A 19,162-nucleotide genomic window follows, 5' to 3' on the forward strand; every position below is an offset into this window, starting at 1 on the left:
ACTATCCAGACCCAGAAATGTTTTCACTTCTTCACCTTTTTGCAACAACCAAAGCCACCACAATTTCCACTGTTTGTCCATCTTTATGTCCAGTCTATATGCAGCCACCAGCCAGTAAGCATCAAATTATCCACCTATGCACATCTGACTATATCTAGCTATATTCACAAAGCGCAGTATTCCTGGAAAGAAACAGCAATTTCTACTGCATATTCTGTAAAGATGCTCTAAGCTCTAACAAAGGACGACCTAAGGGCATCAACAACAGCGCCTTGAATAAATGTGGCAAACTTCACCATCCATTAGGGACCATTGCTTGCTAATACCTGAGTACTTTATTTTGGCATTCCTAAGAGCTTTTTCCACCAACATGGACATCTGCCAGACTGGCAAAAATAAATAAATTTATATCCAAGCTTTGAAAGGTTGGTAGCACATTAGGAGGGAGCACTTTTCTCAGACTCTGCTCAAAAGTCCAAGCGACATAACACGGACGACACTTATTCATTTTAGCAAGATGGCAGGTGTTATACTTGCCGTGACACTGAAACAACACTGTCATTACTGCAGGAATTTGTGTGCATCCGTATGTCTTTCATTAAAAAACACTTAGAGGTAGAAGCCATTCAGGATATGTGATGTTGATGATGCAAACACAGAGAGCCTTACAGATAGTTACTGCTGTGGCAGAGATGGCGAGAATCTGCCATCCACCATAAATCTCTCTTGCTCACACATAGACATGACTGCATGCAGGAGCCATTACTGCCAAGTGTGTGTAATATTGCAATTTCTGAAAGGAGGAAAGGCCATGGCTCTTGTCTGAATTTTTCATTCCCCACCCTCTCTGTTTCTGTACAACAACTGATAAATAAGCAATGAATCCTGAGGACATAACACAGAATGGACTGGGTTTTATGTCCTCCACATCCCCAACATCAGCTCCCCTAGATACACATTCTGTCTGCCTTTCTCTTTGTGCATCATCCTTCTCTTGTGTCTGTGAAGCTTGTCTATCACAGTGGTTGTTTTAAGATTCAAATCTTCTCCTGTTTTTTTGTACTTGACCAGTGAGCTGAACTGGAAAAAAATCTGGCCCCAATATGTGGTGGAAAAGTGTATGTTTGTGTGTTTTTGTGGGTTGAACGTGACCTTTGTTAATCCGCCGCCGATTTAGATTTAGAGTGCTGGTGGCTTTGAATCAGTCTGAGAAGCAGCTTGGATGGTGAGCCGTCCAGAGTACACTCAGTTTAGATCAGCTCATGAATATATGCCACGGCATCATTCTCTGATTATGCAATATTCTTCTCAGTCAAGAAGTGTGTGGGTTGATAAAGAGGGAGAGAGTGAAAGAGAGAGAGTCAGGGAGTGTTGTGAAAGAGAAACAAGTGTGATGGAGAGAAATAAAGGAGCAAAGTTAAGCAGTACTTTGTCGCCATCTGATGGTTAATAAGGACAAGACATCCAAAGATTTCACCTTGGCTCTGGAATTCTGACATTTTAAACTGACTCAGATTAAACGGTGATAAAAAAAAATTGTCACTTTAACTTTTAAAGCAGTAATTTTAATTAATTTGATATTGGTTTTCCCTTACTTTTAACCCTTTAATAGTGTAGTGGCATCTGCTGAACAGCTGATAGGAACCATTAGCTACTTAAATGCATCAATGACTATTGTTTACAATACAGATTTTATTACAGTCATTTTGTGTATTTACTTCACATGCTTTGCAGTTATGAAACTAACTTTTAATCATTTACAGTATCCTTTACGAAGCCAGAAATACAACCTGAGATTGTTTATGGTGGTATTTTGTCAATACTCATCCAGAAAAAACAATAAAATCTTCCCAAACCATCAGCACAGCCCAAAGGAAGGAGTTTCACATTGTTGTCTGTTACCATGGTTACCAGTCTCCTCCATGTCCCGCCTCTCGCTTCCAACAGCCAATTAAATTCCTCCATGAGTCTGCTTCCCATCAGCCGCGAACTGCAAACTTCCTCCCTTCCTGTGTTTAACTACTGCTGCTGTATTTTTCATTAAAACAACCATAACACGCATATTTCCGTTACGTCTACTGCAGTATGAACGCAGAGGAGTCCGTTAAAACCCACGGTGTTACAAATAATTGTCCAGTTTCGACGCCGGAGGGAAACGACACGAATAAAGGAGGAATGAAAAGGTAAGTTTGCAGTTAGCTTAACGTTAGCAAGTTAGCGCTAGTCAACGCAGTAGGGGCAAGACCGATTTGTGGCACTGGCAGCGAGCAGTGACACTTTTTGTGGCACCGCCGCGGTGCCACGGTTAATGCCACTGTGCAGTGACACTTTTTGTGGCACCGCAGCGGTGCCACAAAAAGGACACAAATCGGACCTGCTGTCTCTCAGTCAACAGGAAGGCTTAGTGGCTTAATGCTGCAGGATAGAATTAAAAGTATGACTGAACACTACATAAGTATGCTTACTGCATCTCAGATATACTGATATTATTTGAATGGCGGAGAATCACCGGTACTGGAAAATGTACTGCCTTTTTTGGGCTATGTTTTGCACATTGAGGAGGACAGATGTGACTCTACTGAAGTTTACTGGGAACCTACATGCACACAGACCAATACCTACTGTTTGACTTTCACCGCCCACTAGAGCTTGAAGTGTGGGGTTTTAGAATCTTAATCTTACACCTCTGGACTGAGAATGTCCCTTCCAAGACAAAGAAAAGAAACCCGACTTCAAAACTGGACCCTCATTAAGTCAGTTTTAAAAATCCATAAAAAACGGCACAGCATCAAATAGAAGAAATCATGTTATTTGGGGGTGAGAGCAAATACCTAACTCCCTGCTATTCAAATTAGAACTCAGGAAGTCACTTGGCTGAGAGAAACATCTTCAAGAGTCAGAAAAAAAAGTCAATTTGCCTGCCTAAAATTGAGAATTAAAGTAATTTTCCATAGCTAGCAAAATATTGTTTTATGTTGTGCACTCTTGCTATAAATCTGTTGACCATAAGTTCTTGTTGACAAAGCTGTTCATTAGGATTTATTTTGGAAAATTTTATAATATATATATATATATATATATATATATATATATATATATATATATATATATATTTAATAACCAGTCATTTCAAAGACACTTTATTCTGCCAGTATTCAACATAGTTTCCTTTTTCCTTAGAACTCCATTCTCAAAGTTTAAGAGAGTTCAGTCCCACTTCAAATCACCTGTAAGTAACTCCACTTTCTTGTCTCTAACACACACTCTAAATCATGTATGTTTTCCTGCATATGAATTCCACTATCACGGTTGTCGGTTTTGCACCTCACAGCTTCAAGTAACAGAGAGTGCTAAAGTTAGCCCTGCTGAGGAGGTCGCAGAGCTGGAGAGGAGAAGGGAGCAGTTGGACACAGAGATAGCACAGCTGGAGGCTGAGTGAGTACAGCTGTGTTTGTCTTCCTGTAGTTTGCTCTTTGAGGTGCAACTTGAATGGTATGAGTTAAAATTAAGCATATATAATCACGATTAAGCGTAATATCAGTGTGCAGGGAATCAATAGTGGGGTCAATATATAATTGAGGGACTTTTGAAGTCCATGGAATATACCTTGCATACATTTTTGTTAGAAATTAAAAACAAAAATGTTTTTGTTCATTATGATCACATCTTTACAAATTCCAGAATTATTTATTATGGAAACAATTACTTATTAATAAATAATGACTGAATATCACTAAAATGCCAACTAAATAACTGTCCAAATTGAATAACAACCACCTTCTAATTAGCTAAACAATAATAAAATGAGATTATTTAAAAACTGTTTTGATTGTGTTCTTTTTTTAAGTTGACATAATCATGACAGATATTTCTTTTTTTGCCAATATATCAAATTTTATATGGAAAATAACAAATTATATCTGTGTCTGAGAATTCACTTTCAACTAAGTTCCCCATTACAAAAACACCTCTCAAGGAAGTGTGTTAATTCCAGATCACATGACCTGCTCCACATGATGTCATTTCCTCCTGAAGAAAAGACTGGAAGACTCCAAGGCTTTCTGAGTTATTTAATATAAAGTAGTGTGAGTCAAGTGTGGATTTATTTACTACAATATCTTTATAAATAACTTTCAATTTCACTCAATTGTATATATAATGGGCTGCACAGTGGAGTAGTGGTTAGCACTTTTGCCTTGCAGCGAGAAGATCCCTAGTTCGAGTCCCGGCCTGAGCCCGGGATCTTTCTGCATGGAGTTTGCATGTTCTCCCTGTGCATGCGTGGGTTTTCTCCGGGCACTCCGGCTTCCTCCCACAGTCCAAAAACATGCTGAGGTTAATTGATGACTCTAAATTGCCCGTAGGTGTGAATGTGAATGTGATTGTGTGTCTGTATATGTAGCCCTGTGACAGACTGGTGACCTGTCCAGGGTGTCCCCTGCCTTCGCCTGAGTCAGCTGGGATAGACTCCAGCACTCCCCACGAACCTAGGGAGGATAAAGCGGTCTATAGAGAATGGATGGATGTATATATAGTATTTTGGAAAAAAAAAATCTGTAAAAATGCCATGTGGTGTTTGGTTATAGGCAGCCATGTTGATTTTAGTCTTGAAAATAGCAAAAATGTCAATTATATTAACTGTCAACTATGTTACAAAAGGTCCCACAAATTATATACTGACCCAGTGATGACCCCATTAACATTTTCCCTAAATACTTACATTGATGTCTTCTGCTATACACTGTATAGTACTGTCTGAATTCATAGTATTTGCCTCTTTTTGATATGTAAATATTTTGGTTCCTCTGCCTGTATAGGAACATTTGCACAAATCTGCTTTTGTGTTTCACCAGTTCTGTTTGTGTGTTTCTCCAGGGGCTACAGAGTAGACGAGCTGGAGCATCATATCGACATGTTGCATGAATACAACGACATCAAAGACGTTGGACAATCACTCCTTGGCCGTATTGGTAAGAGAAACACGGACATTTCACTTCAGTAGTTTTTGGTAGCATTTAAAAGCAAGTTGCAATGCACATCTTTTTCTAATGTTTGTATACCTACCAATCTAAATTTGACACTAACCTCTGTCAGGTAATTAAATGTATCTTACTTAAAAACTTCATACAGCCCTCAGCCATTTTTGACTGAGTCGTCCAACAGAGAGTTTCTTCTTTAACTTAGTTTAGTCCTTTTGACCAGATCAGTATGATCATTGCTTCTCATTTAGAGGGTTAGAAGATACCTCCTCTCCTCCCATAACATCGGCCTTTTTCAAAGCCACGGCGGTTGTAGCCCAGTTGCTTGAAGTTCATTTCAACTATTTCACTGCAAACCACCCACACCAAAAAAAAAAAGTGTTGCTAGACGACAGCTGATCAAAACTGTCAGCTGAATGAGTGGTCTGTCTGTGTGAGTCATCGTAACACCTCGTTGCTCATCTATTAAAAGGCAGTGTGAACCCTAAGCAGACTACATGAGACATCCAGCAATATGCCTTTTTCTGGTGTGATTTGGACCAAAGTAAACAAATCGCATAAAGGTGTGGTAGTTTCACCGAAAACTGCTTCACTGCCTGAGATTCTTGTAAATAGCAGAGACGCTTAAGAACAAGGAAAGACAGATTTGCCACATGATCATAAAAAGGCATCATTGTGACATTCTAGTACCTGACATTGCTATATTGGTGGTATGGATCTTTAAAGCAGCATGTCTAAGAATACTGACATTGTAAAATTGAAAAGGAATATACTCATAAAACCTGGTATACAACCATAGGACACAGGAAAAATGTGAGCTAAAATGATGGTCTTTGAGTTAGTCAGGTTAGAATATAGTTCAAGTTGTTCTAGAGCCAACCATTAGAGGGCAGCAGAGAGGTGTGTTTTCCTCTTACTGGTGAATCAAAAGCCAAGGCATTTTTATTTACCATAGACAGTATTTAGTCCCACAACATCCATCCATCCATTCTCTATACACCTCACTATCCTCACTAGGGTCGCGGGGGGTGCTGGAGCCTATCCCAGCTGACTCGGGCGAAGGCAGGGGACACCCTGGACAGGTCGCCAGTCTGTCGCAGGGCTACATATACAGACAAACAATCATACTCACATTCACACCTACGGCCGATTTAGAGTCATCAGTTAACCTCAGCATATTTTTGGACTGTGGGAAGAAGCCGGAGTGCCCGGAGAAAACCCACGCATGCACAGGGAGAACATGCAAACTCCATGCAGAAAGATCCCAGGGATTGAACTGGGGATCTTCTTGCAGCAAGGCGAAAGTGCTAACCACTACTCCACTGAGTCCCACAACAATGAATATGTTTTTATTTAGAATGCATTGGCCTGACTACAAAACTGTCAAACTCATATGATTGACACTTCAGAGAAAAAATTGTAAATGGTTGAATTATCTGTAATATTGCGGATAACTGTTTAGATTCTCTCTTCGTCCTACATAAATTATTACTTAAACTCTTTTAATTTTCTGTGTCCAGTCATTTTTGGCTAATATTGATCAAAACTGATATCAGGTGCTAGATTTGGTCTTCAAATTATTATGTTATTGCTAATACACCAGTTTCAGACTGTCAGCACATTCCTGTCCTTTCTCAAAGAAGTCAAACTTCCATGCGGGTGTTTCACCTTTGCTCTACACTATTTATTGTAATATCTGTCTTTTAAATACTTTCGGGTGCATGTGATGCAACTACGTAAAGTTGAGGAAGCGGGTAGAAGGTCACACCTTTCATACTGTTAGGAAAGTTTTGGTGAATCATGGCCAAGTTGCACTACAGTCACTACTCGTCTCATGACTTTGTATCTCCATTTATATGCTGGTGTGTGACGTTAAATAAAATCTGGTTTTAGTGGAACATGTTTACAGATAATTAGGCATTCCTGTGGGTGTTCTAGAGCCACTTGATTCCTACTTCTGCTGTAGTTTAAGTAGAAATCTTTGGCAAACTCTCACACTAAATCTGTGCTGTAAGTTGAAGGCTTGATGTCTCTTTAAATTCTCTGTCAGTACAGTGGGGAGTCGAGATGATAATGACCTCTTAGTGAACGGAGGTGGCATTTCCCCTGTGACACAATAGCAGTCTTTCACATCACTCACACGCTGACACACAATCGCTATGTCTGTAGATACATGCATACATTCACAAATGCACACGGCTAAACACAAACACGTGCAGTCATTCCCTCTTCTATCCCTCCTGCTCACTCTCTCTCTATCTATCTCACACACTTTCTCTCAGACACTTTCACAAAGAGTTTACACTCAGACACTGAGATGCTGTTGTTACTGTATGCCGTTATTCTGAGAGGGAGGAGATGGGTGGGCAGACTGTGGAGTGACAGAGGAGAGCAGAGATGTCCTGCAGTACCCTCTAAAGACAACCGTCCCTTTGTGACTGACTGTCCGTCTGTTGGTCAGGATATTACAGTCACTTTCACTTAAAAATGTCATTGTTTTCATTTCATATCTAATCTTGAAAATGTTAAAAATTTGTACCAATTTACAACCATTTCTGTTTCACTTCCCTGACAAATGGTTTGATTTTGTTATTTAGAGAGTGACTGTTACATTTGTAAATATAGCACATCTGATTGAGGATATTTTTAAATCAACACTGCATGAAAAATAGGTTAACTGTTTGTACGTGGTAACAGAATAATAGGCGCCTGTGTATTTACATTGTTGGTTAATTGTTAAATATATATAAAAATGAATATACACAGTATATTTGATTCTCAGCTTTGGTCAAAACTTATTATTGTTAATTATTTCTAAGAGACTAAGCTATATGTTATCAACAGTGTTATTCCTGGCTTCCTGGCGAGGTTACATAATACATTCAGTCATTTAGTAAAAACATTTGTATTCCGGCGGATTAAATTCTATAATGAAATCTTGTGAAATGTCAGTGAAGACAACAGACAAGTTAAACTCCTTTTCAAATCCTTAGATTTTAACATGAAAACCCTTCAGACACAAAGATAATTGACAATATAACAAGTTACTGAACCTCATTGTTACTCAATGCCCTCAAGCTTCATCCCAACCTTTACTGACTGGATCTAATTTGCATAAGGTAAAAGGAACGGTTGCGTCTCTTAAGTGCTAAGCTGTTGTTCAAAAACAGTCAATGTTAGAAGAAAACAGTGCTGTGCAAAGGTTTTAGGCACTTTAGACATTTAGCTGCAGCAGACAACGACCCCTAACATACTGTCAGACAGTGACAGTGGCAACAAGAACAAAGAGTCTTGTACCAGATGTATGGTCCCCCAGAGCCCTGATCTCAACATCATGGAGTCAGCTGGGATTACATAAAGAGACAGAAGCAGCTGAGATGGTGTGAATCCACAGAGAAACTCTGGAAAGCTCTCCAAGAAGTTGGAGCAACCTACCTACCAAGTGCACTGAAAATGAAAATGTGTGTGAATATGTACCCATGAGTCTTTGTTGTATCTTAAAGGCAAAGGGTTATCCATCACATGCTGATTGGAGGAAGTTTATATCCAGTTCATTTATAAGTGAAAAATATTATTTCAGTATTTTTGAAGCTGTCCTCCCATATTTTGGGACTATAAATTTTCGCAGCACTGTATGTGAAAGAGAGAGTGAGACAGTATTAAAAAATAAGTTATTAAACAGGAGAATACATCAAACAGCTGCTTTCTCTTCTCCCTTTGGCATGTTCTTTTCTTCTTCATATCCCTTTTGTTTCAATATTTTGTGTCTTTGACAAAAACTATTTGAAATCACCAGTGGTAATTATGATCAACTGTGATCAGCAACTCATCAAATGATTATTTTGGACAATATTAGACTACAAATTATTTAGAGGTTGATCGAAAAAAGTTACCTGTTAAAAAGCAATAAAATCTAATCATTTTCAGCCTTGGTAGAATTTTGCTAGTACAGTGCATTAGTGTACTGTACTAATAAATGCTGCTGCTTTGTCAGCCCTCTGTGCAGGAGAAGCAGGTCCCTTTATGACCCTGAACGCAGCTCAGCTCAGTGTACTTTTGTTCTGCATTATATAAAAGAGACCAAGATGTGTCCAGTGGGACTACCTTAATTGTACGTTAAGAGGATCAATATACGAGATACACTGTGAAAAACGGTGATACTCCTTTTTAAGCTGAAATTAAAATAAGTGTTAAGATGGCCCATGGTATAAGGTGTGTTTTAGCTTCTAACCAAGTATAAGCCTTGTGTTAAAGGGATTCAGTTTCTTGGCGCTGTGGTCTTGGTCTGTTTAATGTTATGTGGATTGTTTGAAAAGGAGACTAGAAAGAGCTGACCCTGTAATCTCGCATGTCTTGCAGCTGCTCTGAGGGGGACCACCACACGAGATCTCTACACACACTTTGGCCTTGAACTGGATGACTGAAGAAAAAGAAAAGAGTGAAACATCATTGGTGAGATTGGTCCCTCACACCACAGGGAGAGAGGAGTAAAGTTTACATACCGTTGAGAGCACTTTTTTATCGTTGGATATGGACTAAAGATGGAGCAGCTATGCGTCTTTGCAGGGAGAGGTTTTTTTCTCTTGGTGATTTAGTTTTCACTTCTTTGCAGAGAGAGATTTGGTTATTGGGAGTGATAAATAAACAAGAATGGGGTTAGTCCAGCATGCAGGCATGATATTTAAAACATGCTGGCTGTTAAAACTTTACTTCGAGGCAGTGACACGATAGAAATGTTTATGTGGCGTTTTTCCCATCCTAGTGTAAATGCTATTGAGCGGACTTTCCAAGGACTTGTTTTGTCTTCACGTTTGAGCTTTAGATACATATGTGGATGATTACTGCATGAATGGCATTTATTTCTCTAACTTTGGGTTTGTTCACAGAATGTTGGAGTGTTAAACTTTTTTGATATTTATTCAAGTACATGCATTAAAGGGGCAGCGTGACTGTTGGAAATAGATGCATTTTATTAATTTTAATAGTCTCCACTTGCTTGTACAAACTGTTACTGTGGCAATATTCTCCTTGTTAGTCCCACCCACTTTTTAAAAAATTCAAGCAAGGCAAGTGTCAAACTCATTCACAGTTTCCTGTATATCTCCACAAGGTCATCTAAAAAATTTAACCAAAAAAGGTTTTGGTACCAACTTCCTTAATCTAAAAATGTTCTCTTTGCCTGCAACATTCATTACACATGACCTGAACAAAATAGAAGTGGCGTAATGTCATGGGTGTGCCCTAATCTGTCCGACAACCACTGATAGTGTGTCTTCTCTAACTGATATCAGCAGAGTTTCTCAACCCTCTCAATGCTTAGTTTAGTGTTGTGTGTCTTCTCTCTCATCAAATTTAGTGTATGTTGAAAAATGTGTAGGTGTGCATTTTTATCTCTCATCTGCTGGTCAAAGCTCATCTTATTCTCTTATCCTCATTGTTGCACCACCTGTCATTCATTTACCATCTCACACACTGGGGTGTTTGCAATATGCTGCTTGTTCAGATGGAACTGTGTGATAAATGCTGACTAAGGTGTCCGAAACTCTGACTTTTATACGGGTATTGCTGCAGATACAATCAACGATTTGAGAAATGGGTTACACATAACAAGTTTTGTAAGAATTTCCACATAAGTGTGTCTCCATTAATTAAAGACCACTGGGAGTGTAACCTCTGCTGGCCTGCACCAGTGACCTGTGGTGGTTTGTTATAGTAGACCTTTTGTAATCTTCCCTGGTTATGCAATGTGCTTCATGACATGTCACATTGCTCTAATGAACACTGTAAAATATCAGCCTCCTTGTGTTGTTCTGTTGTTATTGCAGGCTACAGGACACGTCTGCAAGTTGCAGCAAGCATGAAAGCAAAAAAAAAAATGTCAGTAGTTGGCAAAAAAACAGGCCTATACAAGGCCTTAAGGTAGGCAAATTTCTTGGCAGTCAGTCCGTGTGGGAAATTAAGCAGATCGTGAATCCCACAATTGTTCATACCAATGCAAAATATTCATTTATAATGAATTTTTATTTGACCAATAGGTTTCTTGTGGCGAGAAATTACATTAAGAGGTTGTTGGAGATGTTGACAATGAAATTAAGCTGCTTTACGTTTTTTTTAGTTTTTTTATATTTTTACTAAAAATAACCATGTTCAAAAACATTCCTAGTCTTTCTCAGTAATTAGTGGCAAAGAACTTTTCAAATAAAACAGTTCTTACAAGATCTCTTTGAGTGTCTCCATTAGAATTGTGAACCACTCCTTCGTTGTGATGATTTCCAGAGCTTTTGGGTTGGAAGCCTTTCCCGTCACACAGATTTTCAGGTTTTGACTCCAAGTTGCTTTGCTCCAAAATGTTGGTTGTGTTTTCTATTAACCGTTTCTTCACCACTTTGGCTGTATCTTTTGGACCATTGGCTTGTTTGAAGCACCAAAACCCAAGTTTTCCTCCAGAATTTTAACACAGTCCTCAGTCCAATAGCTCAAACCTCCCCAAAGCATTACATTCCCACCACCAGGCTTGACTGTTAAATATTTTTCCTTTCTTTTGCCAAACTAAGTTACATTTACATCTTATCCAACCACTGCAGTGATGACCAAAAGCTTTAGTTTTTGTATAGCTGAGCTTTGCCAAAGGCTACATGAGCTTCTGTCTGCCTTTCTTTGAGAAGAGTTCATCCTTCTGCACCGTCTGCCTTGAGATGTTGGTACCAGAATTTGTCTGATTTATTTAGATGGCCTTGGTGGTTATCCTTGGATTCCTCCTGGCCTCTTGCAGCACTTCTCTTGGCCAGAACATGGGTCACTTTTGGCTTCCTACCTCAACATTTGAGATTTCTTACAGCTTTGAAAAACATGCACTTTTTGAGTCATGCTTTGGGCTGGTCCCAAATGACGACTGAAAACACTTGGGTAGCCACAATACACAACCAAAGGTCTTCAGGAAGAAGACTAGGAAGTGACTAGGTAACTACTGGGTCAGGTGTTCTTAATTTATACTTATTAGAAAGATCTATAACATGGTAGAAATGATCAGTCTGGCTGATTATTGTTTCCAACAGTTGGCATTTTCTGATTATCTGTATTGTTTTTTTTCCCCCAAACAGATCGGTTATTGATAAATTAAATGTGCTACTTCAGGTTTGATGCAGTCTCCCCTCTCTGTCTCTTAAGCAGAGACTGCAAAAACAGAACAAGAAACACAAGCCATTGCCACAAACACGGAAATTAGCTCCTGTCACTGTGGCTAAAGCTAAGCTAATGGCTTAATACTTGAAGATATGGACCTAAGTGGGCAATAAAAATGACAAAACAGTGAAAAATTAAGAAAACAGAAAAACTGCAGACAAAATTGCGAGAGACAAACTGATCAGTCAATCTGACAAACTGAGGAGAGCATCCAGATTTAGTCATTCCTATTTCTGTTTTACATGTTTAGTGATAGTTACTCTTATTAATGACAAAGTCTAGATATGAATGACAGGTTCTCTGCTATCACATACTCGTAAAACATTACACGTCGCCAAATATTGGTTATCAGCCTTTCTTGGTCTTTGGAATGACACAGAGGCTATTTTTTATTAATTTGTGAGAATTTTTAGAGTTATGAATCATTTTTAAATGGTATTTTTGATAGAAATGCAAACATAAACAGAAACAGTTTGTTGTTAAGAACTCAAGCACAATGTTTTACTGTGCTTGAGTCCATTTCCAGTCAAAAGAAACCTAAAGGTCAAATAAAATTCTGAACAAATCAGATTTGGCATGAAATGTATCTAAGCTACATTTAGCGCAACAACAGCTGCAGATTTTTAGTCTGCAGCCAGAGCTGTGTGAGGTCTCTGGTTGCAGGCTGGTAGTTTTTACAGCAGATCTTTGGTCTTCACTAGCACATTTCTGAGCCCTCCTGGTTATTGTCTGACACCCTGCTCGTCCTCATTCCTCGCTCCTCCACGGGTCCCCCTCTGTTGACAGCTTTAAAGAGCAGCAGCGGCCTAATGAATGGACGGAGGGAGGCAGGACTCACTTTACGCCAAAAGGATCCGCATCAGGGCCTTATCGCTGCCCGGGCTGCCTTGTCGGCAACCGAGCAGGGCCCTGGACCGCATTTCCTCCTCTCCAGTGCCGCAAACCCCGCCCCCGCCGGATGGGATGTGTGACAAACGGCTCCTCTCCATTGGCCAAGACGCGCGTCCGTCTGCGCTTATTCCTGATTCACTGATTTGACGCTGACAGCTGCGGGGCGGGCGCAACTAAGAAAATTATAAGGTCATTTGAATTACGCCTGCTAGCGAGCTTATCGGTCACAATGAACCCGGGAATGATATAAATGATCGCGACAATGAACGGACGATGATCACGGGGTCAAAGTCGACGCTCACCGCCGGGAGATTTTGGAGGAGCAGCCGCCGCAGCAGCAGGTCGTTGTGCCGTTAACGACAGGAGGGATCCCAGTGCGTGTTGTCTCTGTGCGTTTCTCTGTCCAAAAGGCGACCGAGCGGCGGTGACGAGCGCAGGGGGGCGACCCGGGCAGCCTGTAAGCCGATCAAGGTGGAATCGCGCACGACGAGTTTGGATTTCTGCGCACCTACATGCTTGTGACGGTGTGATCGAGGTGCTGCAAGGTATGTTGGCCAAAAAAAAGAAAGAAAGCGTCCCGGCCACAGCCCAGGCGGGCTGAAGCGCCCCCGCGATGTGCAACTCGGCGGATTGGATAGGTTATTTTATGCGAGAAGAACGGGGCAGAAAAGCGCATTTGGCGAACCTTTGAGGGTCGATTTTTAAAACTGCGCTAACAGGAGGTTTGTTTTAATGTCACGCCGTCCACGAGAGGTAAATTTTGTGGACACAGCGTGGCTCTTCATCCTACTAGAGCTCTGCTGTCACACTGTCCATCCGCTTCCTTTAAGCCGATGCGCGCAATACGCTGCGCATCAGGCGCGCCTGTTACCATGATAACCTACATCAGGCTAGCGCCGTAAATATGCTCCAACCGGGACACAATCAAAGGCCCGGTCCGAGGCGCACATGGCAGGCTGGTGTGGTGTAGTCTCACCTCACTGGGCTGAGGCTTTATCATTGCTTTACCCTCTACCGCAATATGATGCTACGCGCCTTTGAAATTTCCGGGTTAGCAGCAGCAGCAGCAAATGATGAAGCTCTTTTCTCACACTGATCAGGCGACCGACTGCCCCCTTAACGCATCTCCTCTTTTCTCTTCACGTGTGACATCCCATCACGTAATTTCTCTTCACGTGTGACATCCCATCACGTAATTTGATCGCCCACACAGACCGCTGGTTCACGTTTTAGCAGAGGAGTGATTGAATTAGCATTATCATCACCACATGCAGAGCAGCAAGAATCAGCGTCTTGACAAAACCCCAAAAAGAGCAGTTCATTTATGCTCTCCTGCGAATGAATAGATAATCCGCAGACATGTAGCGCTATCGTTTGCTCTTTGAGGATCATGTTTCCAGCTATCAGGTGGCATCTATGTCAACACATGCCGTGTCCTTTGTTGCTCTCTGCTGCTACTACCGACTGTCAGCTTTGAATGAAGCTTTCCTCAAGATCCTTTTTTCACTTACAAAAGCAAAGAAAATTCAAGGGTCTTCCCAGCCTTGTAAATCTAAAAAAAAGGTTTCACACTTCTGTTTGTAGCTTTACCTCATCATGGTTGCTTACAAGGTTCATCCAGGAGGAAAACATTCATAAGCTTTTACAGCAAGTTCACATCTTACTCGATAACATTCTCTTGTGGTTAGCTTTCAGACCGCTGTGAGGATGCAGATTAAAGATCTCTGTTGCTCACTTCAACCACACATAACCTTTCCCCTACTGAACTGCTGTTTGGTCTGAAATGTAGGTGATTACTAGGCACGGTCTGCTGCCATTATCTGTTTCTATTTATATGTGTGTGTGCATTCTTTCAGGATGATGCGTCTGGCATGTTGCACGGTCCTGCTGTTCGTATTGAGGCTGCTGGTGGGCCTGCCTTGGTACCAAGTTCTTCCGGCCGTCCTGATCTTCTACCTGGGAAGCGGAGGATGGAAGTTTCTGCAGATTTTCGCCAGAACAGTCGGCAGAGACTTACAGTAAGCAGTGGAGGGGGTTTTGGGTTAATGACATGTACACAGCGCATGGAAATGTTCCGGTTATCAGTTTACTCCTTTATTTCTACTCAGTTTTTTTCTGTCCCACCTCTTAACAGTTTGCCAGAACATAGTGCAGCCTCTGAGTGCTTTGACATTGACAAATTTTCCACAATTTTGGCTCTGCTTCCAGAACATTGCACCTCAAGTGAAACAATGACTGTAAGTGCTGAACCTCAGCTTTAATTTGGGAGCTCATAGCTTTAATTGGTGTGAAGAGTAGTAGAACTGAAGCTCTGTCATGGTGTCACTGCACTGTTTGAAAACTTAGGGAATCAAAGCTCTACAACAACACTTTTTCTTGCCAAATTCTCCTAATTGGATACTCACAAAATCCAGAATATTGTAAAACATGTCACTGTCCAGGCTATTATAGTCATTTTAGCAATTAAGATCCCTGAAGATGGTTGTATTCGGTCAAATCAAAACCTTAGACTGTTGTGTTTGACAAATATTTACCATAAAAAGTGCCGTATATTATGAGAACATCATCATTTCTAGTCTTTGCCTTGTCTTCTTGCAGCGATATTAATGCAACCAGAGCAGGGTTTTAAATTAGAATTATCATTTGTCACCTCTCAAAGGACGGATATGTGATAATACAATGATATGACTCACGGTGGTGCACAGTAATGATGTCTCAGTTAATTATTAAAAACATTCACACATAGCTACAGTCTGAATACATAACTTGAAATGTTGAGCATATTTGCAGTTTTACGTCTTTGTAGTCAGTTTTAGCAGCTCTCATAATAATAGCTTTGTAAAAATGTCGACCGTCTTCTTCAAAAACAGCGATGAGAAAAACTCAACACACAACCTGAGACTCCTCAACTACAGACCTAGTTTGAAAGCCGATGCTGAGGGAGACAGGTAGACTGAAATATGTTAGCCCAAGGAAAATGGAGAGGATGGGAGGGGGGAGCGCATGTTTTAACTGTCTTACCTAAAGCCAATATTTACAGATGGAGGTTGCGAGGGTCATTGGTTTGTGGTTAACTTCCGTTTTTCCTTAACTGCTCCAGGTTAAACAGGAAATTGTAAAAGATGGGCTTTTTGCATCTTGTTGCCAGAGTTGCGATTAGCGTCAATCTGTGACCCCATTATTTCCTCTTATCATTTCTCTTATCGGTTAGAGAGATTAAGGCTGCAGTTTTCGAGGGTATGGTCTACTGACGTTTTGCTGAATGGTCATGTGATACACAAGTATGTGCCACAGCTAATGCTGCTTTTTTGTACAGGCTCCATCTGTAAGTGCGGTCCAGATAATGCTGTTGGTGTTTCTGCTGACAATATTTAAAGTCTCAAGATTAAACGTTCATTATATTTACACGCCTTCTCCACAATGACTCATAAGTTGTTAATGAGTAATGTGGGTTAACTCTGGTATTCACTCCATAAAAGTCACCATTATGACTTTGATGTTAACCTCCAGGACACACAATTCTATCTCTGCAAGTTTAGTGATTGTCGGTGGGTGGTTTGGTAGGCGTGAAGCCTCTGCACTGGCTGTCAATAAGAAACTCCTCCAGTGAACATGAATGAAGAAACCGTCATCATAATAGTTTTACTGCAGGTCTGATTTAGGGCAAAAGTCTACCATGGAGTGTAGAATTCACATAGCTCATCTGTTGCAATAAAAAGAACCCCAGACAGCTTTATTGTGGGCAAATGTACAAATGGAACAACTGTACCACCAATAAATTCTAGATATCTGTCCCCAACATTAAGGTAATCCTGTTTGATATGATAAGCATATCATCGCGACCTCAGTGTAACTTGGCTTATTGTGTTTTTATGATGTTTTTGTAGTTGTTCTCTACTCAAGAGGATTAACATTACCTTTACCTTTGCACCATAAATGCCCATAAAGGTATTGAAATTTGCCATCTGTGCAGATTTTACCCCTTTGACCCAGTTAAAAGGGAAAAGTCCGCTGTAATATTTTATGTCTAGTGTACAGTATAGATAATAAATGGCCATAGTCTGTCAATTACAGCTGTAGATGAGATGGAAGGTGTTTTGATTTGAGGATCTTATTACTATGAATTCAAATGCAAACCGTTTTTAGTTATTATCCCCATGTGCAGCTGAAGTGATTAGTTTCTGCACATTTAATTACAACATTCAGAGTTTAGGGTTATATGTGAGGTACATTGAATTGTCTTAAGTCACATTACTGGTTTACGCAGTTGCAGATGGTGGCTGTTTTGAAAACTTTTCTGCCTGAAGAGACATTCTTGCCAGATTAGTTTCTGAGCAGCTGAGCGTCAGATGTCAAAGCATTCTTGAAACCACCCAAAAAAAAAAAACGAGCTGACAAAAAAAGGATTTCTTTTCACAGCTGCAATACTCATAATAACATAACTGTACAAATCTAATAATAACAGGTGGACTGACTAATGTATTTTGAAGTTATTATGGGAAGCGTTATTGACAGTGTGTTTCCTTGCTTCTTCAGCGCAGCGAGGGTGTTGTTGCGGGTGAAGATGAACGTCAGGCGCCACCTCAAAGAGAAGAACACCATTCCCAAGATCTTTGCTGAAACTGTGCAACGCTACGGGGACAAAACGGCACTCATCTTTGAGGGGACTGGAGAGAGGTGGACTTTCCGACAGCTGGATGAATACTCCAACAGGGTGGCGAACCTGCTGCTGGAGCGGGGATTCAGAGTAAGTCTAAGAATGGAAGGAAAAGTAACTGATTTCTGTTAACTGTTGAAACTTTCTCCAATAAGTCTGACACCTGCTTTTGTTTTTTTTTTTCCCTTTAGGATGGCGATGTTGTGGCCATGTTCATGGAGAACAGGTCTCAGTACGTGGGCCTGTGGTTGGGCATGGCGAAGATCGGAGTAGAGGCCGCCCTCATCAACTTCAACTTGAGACTAGAGGCCTTAGTCCACTGCGTCACCATCTCCAATGCAAAGGCTGTGGTTTTTGGATCGGAGCTCACTGACGGTAAGAGAACGGCGGAGAGTTGGATACATGTGAAAAGCTTTACAGTCAATGCAGAATTTACTTACGCTGATGAATGCTGTTCTGCTTCCTCTTGTAACAAGAGAAGTGAGCGGTGCGGGGAGAAAGCAACAAAGGTCATAAAAGATAAATGGGTTCTGGAGGAGGTGTCTCTTCAGTATCAGTGAGTGGAGCTTTAAATGGCAGGTGAATGGAAAGAAGGGAAGGAGTAATCGAACAGTGAAGTAGAGAAACGTCTCTATCACCACTTAGTAGTGTTCAAGGTCTGAACTCCTCAGAGGAGGACATTGACTGATAAGTGATAAACGACAACAGATAAGAGGCAGCAAACAGATGTGTACGCTACAATATGCATCAAAAACTGATTGTACAGGAAACCAGTCATTACACGGCCTTACAAGGTTCATTTTTTAAATTTAAAGTTGAAACAAAAACAACTATAATAAAAGAGCTGGTGTAAAAGTATTTTAAAACCATATGTTGTTAAATTAGTTTATTAAAATTATTCATTAAATATTTAGTTTTAAGGAAAGTAGCTACAGCAAATAAAATAATTGAATATTTATGGGGTTTCACATCATATCCTATCAATAAACTGATGAAAAACTCATTTCTGCTTGGCAGTAAGTTTAAATAAACTGTTCTTGGAGTTAAATCAATTGTTATCCGATCTCATTTGTGTGTTTTAAACTATTAAACATGTCTTGACATTGCTTAAAGTTAGGCACTAATAATCTGAAATAGCAGAAGCTGAATAGAGTAGTCAAACATAAATTAGGTTCTATTTTATGCTCCCTATTTCCCTCTCTTGGCTCCCTGCCCAATCCGAAAAGCCCTGATCTCAACAGTTATAAAGAGTGAGTGAGTTTTCAGCTGTTCATCTTGGGACTGATGGAGCAGGTTCTGCATTGGATCCTGGACCTGTTGTGTGTTTTATGCATTTAAGTAATTGGAAACGCAGCCTCTATGCTACAGAGTCGGCCAGAAACTGGCCAGTAGCATTAGTAATGAGCCAGCATTGCACAAGACTTTTAAATTAGGATGAATTGTCTCTGTTCCA

At 40.4% G+C, this 19,162-nt stretch overlaps 2 protein-coding genes across 3 annotated transcripts in view; both read left to right on the plus strand.

The window, feature by feature from the left end:
* Positions 1-9,942, plus strand: swi5 (SWI5 homologous recombination repair protein). Its single transcript, XM_022198200.2, has 5 exons — positions 1-2,183; positions 3,181-3,229; positions 3,332-3,435; positions 4,876-4,970; positions 9,339-9,942. Exons 1-5 carry the CDS (start codon positions 2,086-2,088, stop codon positions 9,401-9,403), a joined length of 411 nt encoding a protein of 136 aa, XP_022053892.1. The 5' UTR covers positions 1-2,085; the 3' UTR covers positions 9,404-9,942.
* Positions 9,414-19,162, plus strand: part of slc27a4 (solute carrier family 27 member 4) — a 25,063-nt gene continuing 15,314 nt past the window's right edge. The window contains exons 1-4 of one of the 2 annotated variants that reach the window (XM_051938462.1): positions 9,414-9,431; positions 14,909-15,070; positions 17,589-17,799; positions 17,901-18,084. In XM_051938462.1, coding sequence (XP_051794422.1) covers positions 14,910-15,070; positions 17,589-17,799; positions 17,901-18,084 — 556 coding nt within the window. In that variant the 5' untranslated portion in view covers positions 9,414-9,431; position 14,909. Of the gene's footprint in view, positions 9,432-13,177; positions 13,598-14,908; positions 15,071-17,588; positions 17,800-17,900; positions 18,085-19,162 lie in introns of those variants that run through there. The other variant, XM_022198204.2, reaches the window with a different exon arrangement.

This window comes from Acanthochromis polyacanthus, chromosome 18, assembly GCF_021347895.1.
Source record: "Acanthochromis polyacanthus isolate Apoly-LR-REF ecotype Palm Island chromosome 18, KAUST_Apoly_ChrSc, whole genome shotgun sequence".
NCBI classification, from domain to species: domain Eukaryota; kingdom Metazoa; phylum Chordata; class Actinopteri; family Pomacentridae; genus Acanthochromis; species Acanthochromis polyacanthus.